General features: G+C 39.0%; 2 protein-coding genes across 8 annotated transcripts in view; both read left to right on the top strand.

The window, feature by feature from the left end:
* PAIP1 (poly(A) binding protein interacting protein 1) overlaps positions 1 to 6,154 on the top strand; it is a 30,680-nt gene extending 24,526 nt beyond the window's left edge. For 2 of the 3 annotated variants that reach the window (XM_015139970.3, XM_015139972.3), the window contains exons 10-11: positions 2,490 to 2,583; positions 4,929 to 6,154. In XM_015139970.3, the coding sequence (XP_014995456.1) occupies positions 2,490 to 2,583; positions 4,929 to 5,022 (188 nt within the window). In that variant the 3' untranslated portion in view covers positions 5,023 to 6,154. 3 annotated transcript variants of the gene reach the window in all.
* A 7,318-nt stretch (positions 6,155 to 13,472) lies between these two features.
* Positions 13,473 to 18,357, top strand: part of C6H5orf34 (chromosome 6 C5orf34 homolog) — a 25,273-nt gene continuing 20,388 nt past the window's right edge. For 2 of the 5 annotated variants that reach the window (XR_013418041.1, XM_078003864.1), the window contains exons 1-2: positions 13,473 to 13,820; positions 17,904 to 18,135. Coding sequence is in view for 3 of the 5 variants with exons in the window: in XM_078003864.1 (XP_077859990.1) it covers positions 17,941 to 18,135 (195 nt within the window). In the remaining 2 variants the exon portion in view is untranslated. 5 annotated transcript variants of the gene reach the window in all.

The following is an 18,357-nucleotide window of genomic DNA, read 5'->3' as shown; positions in this document are numbered from 1 at the left end:
ATCTTTTTTTCTGTTAATCTCTTTCTATGCCAATACTACACTTAATTATTTTTACCTTACTGTGAATCTTGCTATGTCTAGTAAGACAAATCTTTCCTCTTATTCTTAAAAATTACCTTGATTTATTTTTATTGTTTTTGTCTAACCTGTTTGTTTCTAGTACTGTTTGATTTACAGAAATTCAGTTTGGTTTTTCAGTTTCTTTTCAAGGAAAAGAAGTAATATAGACAGCCAATAAATCTGTTTCTTTTTCTTAAGGGTTTTTAAATCTCCTGTACTTCATGAAAGTAAATGAAATCTTAGTTTTACATAAAAATCAAGCTGAATTTTGTTTCTGCATTTTGTTCAAATAATCTTGACCTTTTCTCAGTTTCAAGTTAATTTTTCTCATTCTAAACATGCTTACTTCTGTTATATATTTTTGTTTTATCATCTTAATTATAACCCTTGTTATTTCTGATCATCACACATAAAATTTTTGCCTTAACTGTCTTTCTTAAACTTTAGTTGGAAATGATTTCAAACTTACAGAAAAGTTATAAAAGTAAAATTGTACAAGGAATACCTTTTACCCAGGTGTACTTTTTGTTAACAGTTATTTGCTTTATCATTTGTGCTCTTTCCACACACTCTTTTTTTCTTTTTTTCTTTTGTTTTTTAGAGACGGAGTCTCACTCTGTTACCCAGGCTGGGGTGTAGTGACATGACCTCGGCTCACTGCAACCTCCACCTCCTGGGTTCAAGCAATTCTCCTGCCTCAGCCTCCCGAGTAGCTGGGATTCCAGGTGTGCACCACCACACCCGGCTAATTTTGTATTTTTTTTTTTTTTTTTAGTAGAGACAGGATTTCACCATGTTGGTCAGGCCGGTCTTGAATTCCTGACCTTGTCCACACATTTTTTTTTTCTTAAACCATTTGAAGTTTCATGTTAATATGACCCTGATTGAATGCTTCAGTGCTTTGTCTTTTTTTTTTTTTTTTTTTTTTCCTCATGAAAAACACTATGACTTGGATTATAGGAACCTCTATCCAAAATGGTTTTACATTTGCTTCTGCCAGGAGCCACAGAGTAGGTATCACTGACTTGGACAAATTTTTTATTTTCTTGTCATAGGGGTTCTTTATGTAGGTAGTAGGAATTTGAGGTGCAGGCCCATTGTTAAAAATTCTCTGGGGAACCAGTTTCTACAAAGTGCTCTGTCCCTACTCCAAACCCAGGCAGAGACGACCAAGCTTTCCTGCTGTCTCGCTTATATAAAACGCCACTGAGATATTTTTGGGGTTTTTTCCTGATTCTCCTTTTGTTTAAGATACTAGCCTTTTGAGGGCCCCAAGTTTGTGCAGGTGAGGTGGGCATGGAGCATGGATTTCATCTTCCTGTTTCACATGGGGCCCAAGACCTTGCTTTCTGACTTTCTGTGGGTTTTAAAATCCAAGCCCCTTAGTTACTGAGACCAACATCACCTGTCAGCCTCCCAGCTGCAGCAGCTGCAGTTTATGTATGGCTTTCAGTTCCTTCTTCATTTGTGACCTGATGACTTGGTTTTTCTTTTCTGTGAACTCATCTATACATTTAAAAGAATGTCTTAGCTAGTACCTGAAGCATTTGTAGCAGGAAGGTTTTATTGTTAAAACTGTCTCTAAATTGTCAAAATTGACATGTATCAGCATGTCCCTAGCCCTTGAAGCTGGAGTTAGAGTTTTATACAGACTGACACAGTCTTGGAAAAACATGGCTTTTACACAGTCTAATATAATTGCAAAATTTCCATTGGATTCTGTTCATAAGAAACTAATTATAAGATAACTAGTCTTAATATATACGGATTCATTTTTTTTTATTCAGAGGTTAGGACTTCATAAAGAAATACTTTCCTTAAAAGGTACCCAGTAACTCTTCCTAAGACAATTGGCAGATAGCTGTGATATCACCGGTATTACTTTGGAAGATCCAATGAAGGGAAAGTTGGCAGAGCTGAAACATTTACCAGGTAGCTGCCTTCCCCATCTCTCTGGGAAGAAAGGGAAGGAAAATCGCCCATTGTCAAAACTTTTGGTAGGTTAACCTCATCTGAGCAACAGAGACCATTTGCTGTTACCTGCTTACTTTACCAGATAGCTTTCTTTACTTCCTTGTGGAGGAGTTCAGAGGGAGCTGGAAACCAGTAATATTTGATTAATATCTTTCCAATGAAAGGAAAAACAGGAGTATGGAAGAACTGTTCTTCCCCAACAGTTATATAACCATTATTCTGTCTGATGGAAAGCAGCAGTAGAGAATGTAAACAGTACACATTGGCCATGAATGTACATCACCTACAATGGCTTTGATTTCCAACTTATATTTATAGTACTTTATGTAATTACTTTAAGATTTCTGAGCATGCAGGGGGGCAAAAGTCATAATATTTAAAAACATTTAGGGGTGATTGGTCATTTCATGTGATATTTTTTCAGCATTTAGTTTTTCTCCTATGTTGTCTTACAGATTACCAAGAGAAATATCAAGAATTACTTGAAAGAGAGGACTTTTTTCCAGATTATGAAGAAAATGGAACAGATTTATCTGGGGCTGGTGATCCGTAAGTTTTCTTTACTTACTAACTTCGTGAAATTTCCATGTCTGATTTGTAGGTGGAGATTAGACAAAGTAGCTCATGAAAGAATGGTGTCTGGGGCCAGGCGCAGTCGCTCACGCCTGTAATCGCAACACTTTGGGAGGCTGAGGAGGGCAGATCACTTGAGGCCAGTTCAAGACCAGCCTGGCCAACATGGCGAAACCCTGTCTCTACTAAAAATACAAAAATTAGCCAGGATCACAGAATCACAGCTACTCAGGAGGCTGAGGCACGAGAATTGCTCGAACTTGGGAGGCAGAGGTTGCAGTGAGCTGAGATCTTGCCACTGCACACTCCAGCTTGGGAGACAGAGCTAGACTCTGTCTCAAAAAAAAAAAAAAAAAAAAGGCATTTTGATATTTTGATTTGATAGTGCTATGTGGTAGTGGTTATGTGTTAAAAATTTTCAGAAAATTTTATTAACTCACAGACTAGTTCTGAAAAATGTATAGTTGAGGAAAATAACCATTAAAATATAGTATGCCTAAGAATAATTATTTTTTTTAAATAGATTCTATTGTATCTAGACTTTAAGAAGTTCTAAAACGTACTGTAAGATCGTGGGCAACTTCTGTGTCTGCTTCTATAAAATAAGAATAGTAGTACCTGTCCTTGAGTCTTTTTTTTTTTTTTTTTTTTTTTTTTTTTTTTTTTGGAAAACTACATGAGAATACATAAATACTTAGCCTTCTGGCACACAGTAGATGGCTCAAATCTTAGCTATTAAAGTATAAGAGTACAGAAAACAGATTACTATGTAAAAATGTTTGAACTGATAAGATGTTAATTATAGGACTGTTTTTATATCTATTTCTTCACCTGCCACTCTTTGTAATTAAAGATCCCTTTAACATATTACTCAATTACCATCAGATTACACTACATTTTCTTTTAGAAGGACCAGGAACTTGTGAGGTTTAGTCCCAATTCCGTTAACAACTTGTGTATATTTGGACAAGCTACTTAGTTTCTTTTCTTCCTAAGAAGGAGATGGGAGGGAATAAATTATATCTTGAACTTATTATTTTTTTTTTATATCTCATCTCCTGTGTTGTAGATTTTTTTAAAAAGTGAACCACTTTTATTCTAGTGATATTTTAATTATGGGTCAGTTTGAGATCTAGAAATACAATTGTTGCCATACTTCTATATCCTAGTTTAATAGAAAACAAAAAAATACAGGGATTTAAGGACCCAGGCATAACTAGGAAAGTTCCGTCTACCTGGGTATACCGCTGGAAGATAAAGTTGTTCTTGGCATTGAACTTTAGGTTATCCTCTTAAGTTTGTTTGGTAGCATCATATTCTCTTGCCCTAATGAGCTCATGGTTATTTAAACACATTGCCCTGTATTAGAAATGGGGAAGAAACAGAAAAGAACTCATTAGCAGTTGGTAGGATTGGCAAGACTGTTTTTTCATGCTTGTAGGTGGAAGGGATTGGATTATTGGAGGGGTGGGGAAGGTGTAGATAGAATCATGTTGTGGAGGAAAAGCGTAGAAAAGGGGGTAAGACCTGGAGTCAAATTCTGGGCCCGCCACACACTTAAAATTTTACATTGTTCATTTAACCTTCCAGAGTCTCTCTATTTTCCATCTCCAAAATGAAGATGATCATAATGCATATCTTTTTAAGAACATTCAGTAAGAATGTGTAGATTAAATCCTTAATTGTACACTTTAAATCTTTCCCCCCATAATTAACTATGGGAAACCTTGCTTTCCACCATTTTAAACTACCTAATAGTTGAAAAAAAATCTGGAATAGATGATCTCAAAAGTAGCTCCCTATGAAAATCTGATTCCAAATAAACGGGAATGTGACTAAATTGTCATCATGGGAATAACCCAGCAGAAATCATAGCAGGAATAGCACTTTGTTATTAAGTAGACATAAAATATTAGTGCATCACTAGAGGTGAATGGCATATTTGAAATTATGTTCTATTAATAGTTATATTCTAATTGTTTATTGGTAAGGTAAATTTATTAATATCAATCTTGAGCCCCAAGTTTATATGTCAAGCCTTTGATTAACTTTCAAGTTACAGAATTTAACTTATGTCTAAAAGTATATATATGCTTTACTGTAATTTCAGATACAAGGGACTCAGAATCTGTAAATTTTTACCTATCAAATTAAGCATTTGGTTGTCCGAAGACTGCCATTAATGTAATTCTAAAGTTAGGCTTGTGTTCTATTATAACTCAGTCTAGGAAAATTGTATTACATTTTTTTTTCATGATTTAGCATCTTATTTTCTGAATTGAAAAACCTTACACTCTTATGAATCATCTTTGCTTTTACAGATACTTGGATGATATTGATGATGAGATGGACCCAGAGATAGAAGAAGCTTATGAAAAGTTTTGTTTGGAATCAGAGCGTAAGCGAAAACAGTAAAGTTAAATTTCAGCATATCAGTTTTATAAAGCAGTTTAGGTATGGTGATTTAGCAGAACACAGGAGAGCAAGAAAATGTGTAACACCTATACCAAATTAAGGATGTTGAGTTATGTTACTAATGTATGCAACTTTAATTTTGTTTAACACTATCTGCCAAAATAAACTTTATTCCCTATAACTTAAAATGTGTATATATATAAAATAGTTTATTATGTACAGTTAATTCTACTGTTTTGGCTGCAATAAAATCGATTTTGAAATAAATGAAATGTTGAAAATTTTGCTAGTTGGTTAGATGCTTATCCTTTAAATTCTACTTTTCTTGAGGAGAAAAAGTCTTCGTCTGGAAATACATATTACTGCAAAAATGTAGCATCCTTTTTTAGGTAGGAGTATTATGGCTTTCATTTTAGTTTTTACGTTTAGTGTCCCAATGAATTGAATTTCCAATATGAATCATAATCTTGAAAATCTTTAGCACTAAAGTCTTGGAATGTATCAACAACTGACTTACATATGCAGATGCTATTTGATACCAGGGGCTTTTTAAACGTCGTGGGGCGGCGGGGGGAAAAAACCCTAACTTGGTGAACTCCCAACTAAACAACCAAGACTTCACTGAAGATTTATTCCAATTCTAGAATTGTTTTGTTTTGTTTTGTTTTGTTTTCTCAACTGACCAAATTCATTACTTTAAAGCCTAGAACATTATTCTGCTTTATTTATATGGCTTTCTCACTTTTATTTTGTAGCATGGGTTGCATCGACTTTTTTACTAGAGAATTTTACTAGATATTTGTCATTCAAGTTTTCATCTGCTTTATAATTGATACACCTTGAGGGTCACTTTTCTAATACTTTTACTATAATGTGGTACCACCTCAGCCCTAATAAATAATATTTTTACCTAATGTCAGATCTTTTTCCAGCTAACTAAAAATAAAACTATGTACAAAAGGATTGCTTGTAAATATGCATGTAAATAGTTCTGTTAATAACCCACTGTTTTACATTTGGTACATCTGTGTCTGCTAATACAGTTAGCTTTCTCACTTTTCTGCTTGTTTGTTCAGTCTGAATTAAAATTAGACTTTGAAAATAAAGCTTAAATAGTTCTGTTTCCTCTAAATTTTTGAAGTAGTATCTGGTATTTTAAATAATTTGCTGTTGAACTTGTTTATATGAAATAATGAATTTACTTAATGGTTTGAAATCAAATCAGAAGATACTTTATTCATTCTCTGAATAAGAATTCATTAACAAGTCTACCTTGAAAAACTAGCAAATATAAGACATTAAAACTTTAAAATTCCTTCTGTAAAGGAAATATGTATGTAATTGTGGTTTTCAGAAGTTGTAGTAATAAATATTTTTTTCAAAATGGCTCCTGTAACATGGCAGCTATTAACATAATCTGCAGTTCTCTAAAGATAGCACTGACTATAATATTGGAGGGAGAGGACGTGAAGAGAAGGGGTGGTACCTTAGACCAGGGACAAGGAATGCTAACTGCATATACTTGAAACTTCTAGCAGCTGCTCTGTGAGTAACCATCCAGTATTTGCTCTACTCACAGTAGCTACCAACAAAATCAGTATCTGTTCCCGGTATTACTCACGCTTAATTTTTTAAAAAGCACAGAAACCTAGCATTTAAAACAATCATTTTATTATGCTCGTGGACTTATATGGTTCAGGAACTTGGAGAGAGTACAATGGGGATGGCTTTTCTCTATTCTATGATGTCTGAGGCCTAGGCAAGGAAAACTAAGGGCTGAGGGTAATTTGAACATCTGAGAGCTATAATCATCTGGATTCATGGTACTGAGATGACTTAAAGCCAAGACTAGATTGGAATGGTTGACCAGAATTGTATACACTTGTCCATGTAGCTTGGACTTCTAACAGCATGTTGCCTGGATTCTGAAGGGCCATTTCAAAAGACCCAGAAAGCAGCTGCATTTGGAAGTTATACGGCATTAGTTCCATTATATTCTCTTGGTCCTAAGGGACTCACTAAAACCATATCAGATAGGAGGCCATCAAGGAGCATGTGGCCATATTTTAAAACTGATGGCTTGAGCCTGGTGGTCTTTGGTTTACCAGACTTTGCATAATTGACTGCAACAGTACATAATGAAAGGAAGAGTTGCCCCTGTCCACAATTGTTGGCCTTTAGAATTGTCATGCCTTAAATAGAAACATGTCAGTAAGTCTTGAGGAAAGATCATTTTCCAATGAGCAAGGACACAGAGCTGCTAGTAAATATAATCTTGTGTCTGGCAACAAAACGCAAATATTGGTCTTAACCTAGAAGTCATGTCATCAACTCTGACCCTCTGTCTTTATGTTGTTAATGCTCTCCAGCCGTAGACTACCAGGAACACACCTGTACCTGAACATGTTGAGCTTATTGGGTTTTGTTTTTGTTTGCTTTTTTTTGTTTTTTGAGGCAGAGTATTGTTCTTGTTGCCCAGGCTGGAGTGCAGTGGCGTGATCTCAGCTCACCTCAACCTCCACCTACTGGGTTCAAGCAATTCTCCTGCCTCAGCCTCTCAAGTAGCTGGGATTACAGGCATGCACTACCATGCCCAGCTAATTTTGTATTTTTACAACCTTGTGGGAGTTGTGGGGTGCATCACTAAGAGTGTGTTAGAAAGAACCTGTGATAGGATTTGGGCTTTGGTTTGGTGATTGGGGGATGGTCTAAGAAACTTGAGGTTCACTCTAGGCTGGGTCTTGACAAAAAGCAAGCTTAATTCTATAATTAGGTACTTTATTAAATCTTTAGGGAGGACAGATGCATATGGATTAAGTTGTACTTTAGGGGGAAAAATCATTCACATTTAATGAGAGGAGGATGTTTGGTATGAAAGTAAACTCTAGGACTCAAAAAGTGGCTTAAACTGAAAAAAAAGCTCCACCACTGACTGTCAGGGGGACAGGCAGATAAAGGCAGCTGCAAAGTTAACATGAAATTGTTGGGTCCTGCAGCAGCTATAAAATACCATCATGACTCCCTCCTTATGTGACCACTGCTTTGTTGTTGGCTATGACACCCTTAGACTTACTTTGCTATAACCCATCTACTACTGGGGATATCCAGTTGCTAAACTTGCCCTCACCTCATTGCAGCACCCTAGTTAATTCTCACATCTAATCTTGCTACAAAAATAGCATCCAACCCAGAACTGGTCTCCTTTCCCTTATAGCTTGCTCAGAACCCTACATTGGGAACCCAAACCTTACCAAAGATGGCACCCCCTGCCCTTTTGTGGAATGCACCATCTTTGCTGCTTCTGGTTCCCTTGCTTGCAAATCAATAAATGATTTTGTCAGAAGACAGGCTTGAGCCTGGTGATGTTTGGCGGACTAGACTTCAGCAGATGTAAATAATTTAAGCTCACGTATGCTGCTGCTGTATTGTATCAGCCTGGCAAAATACCAGCCCTGGATGAACCCAACACTACTTCTGCATCCTTGCAGCTGGAGGTCATGTTTCTGGTAGGTTTTTATCACTGTAAATTCATGTTCAGCACATTGAGTTAGGCTGTCAGTACTGCCAACAATCTTAATGTGCTTCTCTTCAATCCTTCTGTAACTATTTCAAACCCTTTTCACTCTAAAGGCCCTTTCACCCCGTAACTAATTACTTCGCAGGGAAAAAACAAAAAAAACGTGATACCCATGTACACAAATGCATCTGCATTCACTTCATCCCTCCTCTTCCTGTACAGGAAGAATCCCTCCTCTTATTAAAGGCCAGTTATTCAACATGTGTTGGAATCCTATCTCCTCTCGTTCTCTCATGGAGTCTGTTGTTACTTGGTCTGTATTTTTCCTCTCTTTCTCCATTCGCTCTTTCCATGGATTGTTGAACACGCCATTCTCATCAGAAGAAATCTGCTTCTCATATTTCTCTCCAACCACAGTCCTATCTCTGCTTCACAGTCGGACTTCTCAAGTGTCTTCCCATGTTTTCCATGTCCTTGCCTCCTATTTGCGCTTAAAACCCACTATGGCTCCTGCCCCCAGTATATACAGTGGCCCTCACTAGAGTCACCAATGACCTCTATGTCACCAAGTTCTGGAGAGACTTCATTCTTAGCTTATCCTATGGCAACATGTGACATTGTTAAGTGACACTAAAATTGAAAACCTCAGGCCGGGCATGGTGGCTCACACCTGTAATCCCAGCACTTTGGGGGGCCGAAGGCTGAGGCAGGCGGATCATGAGGTCAGGAGATCGAGACCATCCTGGCTAACACGGTGAAACCCCGTCTCTACTAAAAATGCAAAAAATTAGCCGGGCGTGGTGGGGGGCACCTGTAGTCCCAGCTACTCAGGAAGCTGAGGCAGGAGAATGGCGTGAACCTGGGAGGCGGAGCTTGCAGTGAGCCGAGATTGCACCACTGCACTCTAGCCTGGGTGACAGAGTGCGACTCTGTCTCAAAAAAGAAAAAGAATAAACCTCTAGGCATTTAGGACACAGTTAACTTGCTTTCTATCTTTATGCTGTTCCTCATCAATGCTTTTGTGGGCTTCTCTTCCTTTACCTAATCTGTACATACTAGTGTTCTTCAAAGTTCAGTCCTAAACATTTTCTGGTGTCACAAGAGTCTTGGACTATGTCATCCTCTCCTGTAGCTTCAGTTAGCAGCTATCAGCCAGTGACCTCCAGATTTGTTTCTATCTCCTGATTGCAGACCTTTACTAATTTACCATTTCCACACGTGAACTAACAAAATTTAAATCATGCTATCACTAAATTTTCTCTTCCTTTTAACATCCCCCTCATCAGTAGCACTGCCACCTATCCACTTGTCCCAACCAGAAACCCTGGCATTGCCTATGACTCCTACCCCTCCCTTAGCCCCAAAGTTCAACCATCACCAAATATAGAGTCAGTCTCCTACATACTTCTTGGAGCTGTGCTCGTCATCTTCACTGCCCAAGTCTTGCGTCCAAGCTGCCATGATCTCTACTGTTGCTTTTTCAAAAGCCTTCTACTGGGCTATCCATATCAACCCTTGCATCCTATAATCCTTTCTCCACTTCGCAGTTCCAAGAATCTTTCTAATGTACAAATAGCATCACAAAACTCTGTAGTAGACAGGATTTCTATATAGGAGGTTCTTAGACATTGGAAGGTAAAAGGTGGGGGTGGAAAAGGACTTAAGTTAGCATTATATAATACAAACTGATGTTACAGGTCAATGAAAATGTGATCATCTAAGGAGGCCTTTATTTACACTTCATGTAAGATATCGATTTGCATATCAGCCTTTTTAAAATGGAGGTAAATTAGAGGTTTAGGTTGCCCCCATCCTGTGGTGCTGCCACGTTTGCTTAAACACCTTGTTTTTTTGTGTCATTTTGTTTTGTTTTGAGATAGAGTCTTGCTCTGTCGCCCAGGCTGGAATGCAGTGGCATGATCTTGGCTCACTGCAACCTCCCCCTTCCAGATTCAAGCAATTCTCCTGCCTCAGCCTCCTGAGTCGCTGGGATTACAGGTGCCTGCCACCATGCCCAGCTAAATTTTGTATTTTTAGTAGAGATGGGTTTTCACCATGTTGGCCAGGTTGGTCTCAAACTACTGACCTCAGGTGGTCCGCCTGCCTTGGCCTCCCAAAGTGCTGGGACTACAGGTATGAGCCACCAGGCCCGGCCTACTTAAACACCTTGTAATAAACAATTATACCTCAATAAAGCTGTTTAAAAACAAACACAAAACACAACTTGGCCAAAAATAGAGACCTCTTTTTTTCCTAATTTGGTGTCAGATAATATAAATTTTGAGTCCATAAATCCCTAATGTTCCGTAGTCTGCCTGCCTACCTCTATATCCCACTCCAGGAATCCCTCCCATTCAGGCCTGTTTCCTCCCTAACTATGGTTAAACCACACTTGCTTTCTTTCAGTCCTTTTAAAGGGAAAGCTCTTTTCCCTTGGGCCTCACAGCCTTAACACAGGGACCTTAACCTCTGCTTGAAATACTTTTCCCCCTACTTTACCTGACTAACACGTACTTAAATTTCAAACGTCAGTGGAAATATTTTCTCAGCTTAGGTTAAATCTGCTCATTAGAGGTATACCATGGAGATATTGCTAGTTCCATTCCAGACTACCACAATAAAGCAAATATTGCAATAAAGTAAGTTGAGAATTCTTTGGTTTCCCAGTACGTATAAAAGTTATGTTTATACAATACTGTAGCCTATTAAGTGTGCAAAAGCATATTTTTTAAATGTACATACCTTAATTTAAAAATTCTTTATTGCTAGAAAATACAAATGATCATATGAGTCTTCAGTGAATTGTAATCTTCTTGCTGGTGGAGGGTCTTGCCCTAATGTTGATGGCTGTTAACTGATTCGGGTGGTGGTTGCTGAAGGTTGGGACAGCTGTGGCAATTTCTTAAAATAAGCCAACAATGAGGTTTGCCTCTTCCTTTCAAGAAAGATTTATCTAGCATGCAATGCTGTGTGATAGCATTTTAATCACAATAGAACTTCTTTAAAAATTTGAGTCAATCATCTTAAACCCTGCTGCTGTTTTATCACCAAAGTTTATGTAATATTCAAAATCCTTTGTTGTCAACAATACTCAGCATCTTCACTAGGAGTAGTTTCCATTTCAAGAAATTACTTTCTTTGCTAACCCATAAGAAGCAACTCAGGAAGGGTGCCGCGGCTCACGCCTGTAATCCCAGTACTTTGGGAGGCTGAGGCAGGTGGGTCACAAGGTCAGGAGTTCGAGACCAGCCTGGACAGCATGGTGAAACCCCGTCTCTACCAAAAATACAAAAAATTAGCCAGGCATGGTGGTGCATGCCTGCAGTTCCAGCTACTCGGGAGGTTAAGACAGGAGAATTGCTTGAACCCAGCAGGCGGAGGTTGCAGTGAGCTGAGATTATGCCACTGCACTCCAGCCTGGATAACAGAGCAAGACTCCATCTCAAACAAAAAAGCAACTCATCCATTCAAGGTTTATCAGGAGATTGCAGCAATTCAGTCACATCTTCAGGCTCCTCATTCTAGTTCTCTTGCTGTTTCCATCACATCTACAGTCACTTCCTTCACTAAAGACCTGAACCCCTCAAACTCAACCATGAGGATTGGAATAAACTTCTTCCAAACTCCTCTTAATGTTGATATTTTGACCTCCTCCCATGAAGCACAAATGTTCTTAATGGCATCTAGAATGGTGAATTTTTTCCCAAAGGTTTTCAATTGATTTTGCCCAGATCCATTAGAGAAATCACTCTGTATGGCAGCTATAGTCGCACGAAATGTATTTTTTAAATAATAAGACTTGAAAATCAAAATTACTTCTTGACTCATAGGCTGCAGAATGGATGCTGTGTTAGCAGGCATGAAGACAACATAAATCTTGTACATTCTCATCAGAGCTCTTAGATGACCAGGTGCATTGTCAATAAGTAGCAATATTTTAAAAGAAATCTATTATTCTGAACGTCATTTTCAACAGTGGGCTTAAAATATTCAGTAAATCATACTGTAAACAGATGTGCTGTCATCCAGGCTCTGTTGTTTCTTGAGCACAGGCAGAGTAGATTTAACATAATTCTTAAGGGCCTTAGGATTTTGAAATGGGAAATTAGCATTGGTTTCAACTTCAAGTCACTAGCTGCATTAGACCTTCACAAGACAATCTGCCTGTCCTTTGAAGCTTTGAAACCAGGCATTAATTTCTCTCTGGCTATGAAAGTCCTGGATGACATCTCCCACTAGAAGGCTGTTGCATCTACATTAAAAATCTGCTGTTTAGTTTGGCCACCTTCATCACCGATCTTCATTAGATCTTCTGGATAACTTGCTGCAGCTTCTACATCAGCACTTGTGGCTTCACCTTGCCCTTTTATGTTACAGAGATGGCGTCTTTCCTTAAACTTCATGAACCAACTACTGATAGCTTTAAACTTTTCTTCAGCTTCCTCACCTTTCTCAGCCTTCAGAGAGAGTTAGGGCTTTGTTCTGGATTAGGCTTTGGTTTAAGGGAATGTTGTAGCTGATTTGATCTTCTATCCAGACCATTCAAACTTCCTCCCTATCAGTAATAAGGCTGTTTTGGTTTTTCTTATTATTCATGTGTTCACTGGAGTAGTACTTTTAATTTCCTTTAATAATTTTTTCTTTGTATTCACAACTTGGCTGTTTGACAAAAGAGGCTTAAGCTTTCAGCCTATCTTGGCTTTCAACATGCCTTCCTTACAGGCTTAATCATGCATTTCCAGCTTTTGATTTAAAGTGAGAGACATACAACCCTCCGACGCTTTTGGTAGGACACCGGAAATAAAAATCAAAGACAAGCCCAAGGGATTCCCGACAAGGAACCACCCGCCCGCGGCATTCCTACACGTCTTCCTGCTCCGCCCTTCGCAGGAAGCGCAGAGAGCAGCCCCCGGAGTGGAGGGGCGGGACTTCTGGTCTTCCCTGCAGTGGAGTGGTGAAGCGGGTCCTGCCAGTGCTGGTTTTGAAAGGCTGCTGTGCTGTTTGCGTTTTCTCTTAATAGTTAAGTTGCTGCTGTCTCCGCTTTCCTTTTACCTGGCGGGGATCTTGGTCAAAACACTCCCTGCGACCTTATTCCTCTAGGGTTGTGATTTTTTTCTTTCATCAAGAAATATCACTTGTTGGTAATTTGTCAAACTCAAGAAACCCCTGGAGAAGCAGTCGTTGGCAGGCGCGGAGGCTGGGCTTCCAGAGCATTTTGGCAAATCAAAGCCAGGGACCGTTGCTGGGCCTCATTTCCGCAACTTTTCGGCTCGGAACTGCTGTGAGTGGAAGACTTTGGGTGGTTGTTTTGATAAGATTCCTTCTGTAACTAGAGACTATAACATTTTGAAAGAAATGAGATTCTCATTCATGTCAAGAACAGACTTGCGGATTTTTGAGTGTTAAACATACCCTGAGGTAATGTGGTGGGTGGTGAGAACGCAAGCGGGAACGAGACAGTAGAGATGAGAATGGCAGTGTGGGTAGGAGCTGGGTTATACTTTCTTAAGGTATGCCAAGAAGCTTAGTCATTACACTTTTTTCTTGTGTATGCTTGATTCAACTTAGAAAACCGCCTCAATAAAGCTGTTAAAAAAAGAAAAGAAACGAAAAAAAGATTTGGCCAAAAATAGACTTTCTTTTTCCCAAATTGGAATCAGAAAATGTCTTCCACCTATGTATCAACACCCGTTTTTTCCCCTAAAATACCAAGTAGACATATCGGATATATACGTGTGTGTTTATATATATCTGTAATCTATATTGCCATTTGATAAGTACGTAAACAAGTGATGTAAAGCAGTTGGTATGGTCTGACTTGTGGAAAGTTACCTTTGACATCAATACTGGAGATGGACTGGATAGAGAAATTTCAGACAGTTGCAGGAGTTGAAGGGAGAGTCTATGGCCTGAAAAAGAAAAAGAGGTAGAGAAAGCCAGGTTCCAAAGACAGAAAATCAACAGGACTTGTTTACAGGGGCGTGGAGTGGAAAGTCAAGTTTTAGAATATTGGCTACTAGCAATGAGACAGCATTAATTCAAATTGCAAATTCAGGAGGAGCAATTTACTTACTTTTCGTCGTTCAAATATTTATTGTGCCGTTACTATTTGCCTAATACTTTTTTTTTTTTTTTAAACGGAGTCTCGCTCTGTCGCCCAGGCTGGAGTGCAGTGGCGCCATCTTGACTCACTGCAAGCTCCGCCTCCCGGGTTCGCGCCATTCTCCTGCCTCAGCCTCCCGAGTAGCTGGGACTACAGGCGCCCGCCACCATGCCCGGCTAATTTTTGTATACTTAGTAGAGACGGGGTTTCACCATGTTAACCCAGATGGTCTGGATCTCCTGACCTCGTGATCCACCCGCCTTGACCTCCCAAAGTGCTGGGATTACAGGCGTGAGCCACCGCGCCCGGCGCTTTGCCTAATACTATTTTAGATGCCAGAGATACTGTTGCATATAAGACAGATAAGGTGCCTGCTTCAGTTGAGTTTATATCCTAGTGGGAGAAAACAAAAAGCAAGTAAATAAATAATCAATTTTGATGATAGATTCTGTGAAGAAAAAACTTGAAGAGGGATGACAAATGATTGGGAGATGTTTGGGAGTAACTTTAACTTAGTTGGTTGTTAGGCGCTTGTAGGAGTTACATTTGTGCTGAAACCTTGATGATGATAAAGAACCAGTCTTGTGATGAGCCAAGGAAAAGACAAGGCAGGCAGAAAGAACGGTGCAAAGATTCTAAGATGGGAAAGAGATTGTTTAAAGAACATTAAAAATGCCAATGTATCTAAAGTGCCCCGTAGAAGTAGGAGGGAGTTGAGAAATGACATTTGGAGAGGTAGATAGGACCAGATTGTGTGACCTTTGTAGGCCATAGTTTTAGGAGTTTGCATTTTATTCTAAGTGGAAATGGAAGGTATTGGTGGGCTTTAAGCCACAAAGTGATAGATGTGATTTTCATTTTAAAAGATCCCTCTGGGTACTACTGTATGCAGACTGGATTTGAGGGAAGAGATGAGAGTGAAAGTGCAATTAGGGGATATTACAGAAGCCTGCTTTTGGTAGGAGTGATTAAGTTCCATTTTAGTTACGTTGAGTTTGATTTATCTATGGGACGGGGACATAGAGAGCAGTCTAGCAGGTAGCCACCTGAAAGCTCTGAGAAGTCGGGTACATTTAGAAGTTCTCTAGAGAAAGAAAATAATTAAAAGTTGTGTGAATCTCCTCAGGAGAGACCATGTGGTTAAATAATTACTTATATCCTGTCATATCCTCAGAAGATTACAGATGATATCACCTACAGCTGATTACATACATTAAAGGGGTAAGGTTAAAAAAAGACAAGGTGGGCCGGGTGCGGTGACTCACGTCTGTAATCCCAGCACTTTGGGAGGCCAAGACGGGCGGATCACGAGGTCTGGAGTTCGAGACCATTCTGGCTAACATGTTGAAAACCTGTCTCTACTAAAAGTACAAAAAATGAGCCAAGCGTGGTGGCATGTGCCTATAGTCCCAGCTACTCAGGAGGCTGAGGCAGGAGAATCACTTGAACCCGGAAGGCGGAGGTTGCAGTGAGCGCAGATCGCACCCCTGTACTCCAGCCTGGCAACAGAGTGAGACTCCATCTCAAAAAAAAAAAAAAGACAAGGTGAGGCATAAAAATGACAGGAGTGTTAAGAAGAGATGAAATGTGGACTAAGGTCAGGTCTTGAAGAATCCTTGATTTAAGGAAATAGTGAAGAAGAACGATAAAAACAGGTAGAAGTGAAGAAGAAAACTGTGGCAGCCCAATGTTGGGGGGAAAAGAGTTTGGCGCAAGGGAATGTAGACAATGCTGTTACACGCTGATGAGGTTTAGTAGGATGAAGACTAAAGTCATTGGGTGTAAGAAGACATTGGTGACCATTGCAAAACAATGTCAGTAAAGAGATAGAGGTGAAAGCTGGATTGCAGTGGATTGAAGATAGATAGGAGAGAAGGTTGGTAGTGAGTGAATACTACACTTGAGCTGTTTATAAGTAGGAAATATGGATAAAGTGGTGGAAGTGTTTTCTATAGAAAGTTATTTTTTTTCTGGCAGGTAAAACTTGGGATTACCTGGGTAGTAGAAGGGGTAATGTAGAAGGGGATGGGGTTAGTGTTAGAAAGGAATAAAAACATTTCATAAGATTGATTGAGTGCCTGCAAGGCAGCATCCACAGTGCTAGTTACTGTCATATTTGTTTTCTCATTTAATCCACACAACAGTCCTGTTACTACTCCCATTTTACAAATGAGGAACAACAACCTGAGACTTATAGCTAGCTAGTAAATGGTAAGATGTGAATGAAACCCAACTCTTTCATCCCCTTCTTTCACTGCTATATGGAGAGCATAGGTGAAGACAGAGTATTTTAGAGGTAGAGAAGAGGACATTGAATGCAGCTAAATAAGGACAAATCCAAGACAATAGGAGATTAAGTTGCTTGTTAGTAATAAAGAGCTATTTCTTTAATGCTAGGGTAGAGACAGGTTTCCAGGTATTTGGATTTCTTCTTCAGGGTCCTTTTCCCATAGGCCTAATAGTTACCTTCTGCCCGTCTTTTGAATTTGTATTACAAACAATTTGCTGCATTCTTACAGCAAAAATGGAATTTGCTTATTATTTGAAATTTGAAATGAGATAATGAGCATATAATTTATAGAAATTTAATTTCTTTAGGCCGGGCGCAGTGGCTCATGTCTGTAATCCCAGCACTTTGGGAGGCTGAGGCAGGCAGATCACAAGGTCAGGAGTTCCAGACCAGCCTGACCAATATGGTGAAACCCCGTCTCTACTAAATTACAAAAATTAGCCAGGCATGGTGGCATATACCTGTAATCCCAGCTACTCAGGAGGCTGAGGCAGGAGAATCGCTTGAACCCGAGAGGTGGAGGTTGCAGTGAGCCAAGATCACGCCACTGCACTCTACCCTGAGCGACAAAGCGAGACTCCATCTCAAAAAAAAAAAAAAAAAATTAAATTTCTTCTTGGTTATGTTCCTGCATTGGAGTAAACTTCTAGAAATTATAAGCTTCTAAATGGTAAGCATATAATTTACAAAATTTAAATTTCAGTAGAAGTGAAGCTATTAAAATTATAAAGACAGTTATCGCTTTATCTCTCCTTGGTTATGTTCCTCCATTGGAGTAAACTTCTAGGGGTTAATTAAGGCATTTTGTTAAGGATGTTCATTTCAGATCTATCAAGTGTAGTTAGTATTTTTCTAACAAAAGTAAATGCAATGGCAATGTCATCTTCTTAGAAAATGCACCGATTTATTTTGATAAAACTTTTGTACATTAAGAGAACTATTTGTGCTATTGTGTTTCCTATTTCATTCAGTCTTTGACTTAGAAGGACATCTTATTCTGCCATAGTAATGGCAGCCGAACTGCGAATGGTACTTTATGAAGATGATTCAGTACAAGTACAATATGTTGATGGTTCCACGTTGCAACTTTCTCCCTGTGGCTCTGAATTTTTATTTGAAAAGTCACCTCCTGTTTCAGCACATCCTTTAGAACAACCAGAAAGAATTCGTCAAAGGACACATTTTGTCATTAGCACTTACAGAGTAAGTAAAGATACTGCATAAAAACTTTTTTGTTTTTACAGACAGGTTTTTGCTCTGTCACCAGGCTAGAGTGCAGTGACACTACCATAGCTCACTGCAGCCTCAAACACCTAGGCTCAAGTGATTCTCCTGCCTAAACCTCCTTTTACAAGCAAGTTACTCTAGGACTACAGGCGTGCGCTATCACACCTGGCTAATTTTTAAATTTTTTGTAGAGCATTG

The sequence above is a fragment of the Macaca mulatta genome, chromosome 6 (assembly GCF_049350105.2).
Source record: "Macaca mulatta isolate MMU2019108-1 chromosome 6, T2T-MMU8v2.0, whole genome shotgun sequence".
NCBI lineage: Eukaryota > Metazoa > Chordata > Mammalia > Primates > Cercopithecidae > Macaca > Macaca mulatta.
Note: the sequence above shows the minus strand (reverse complement) of the source record. Positions and strands in the feature narration are given on the sequence as shown.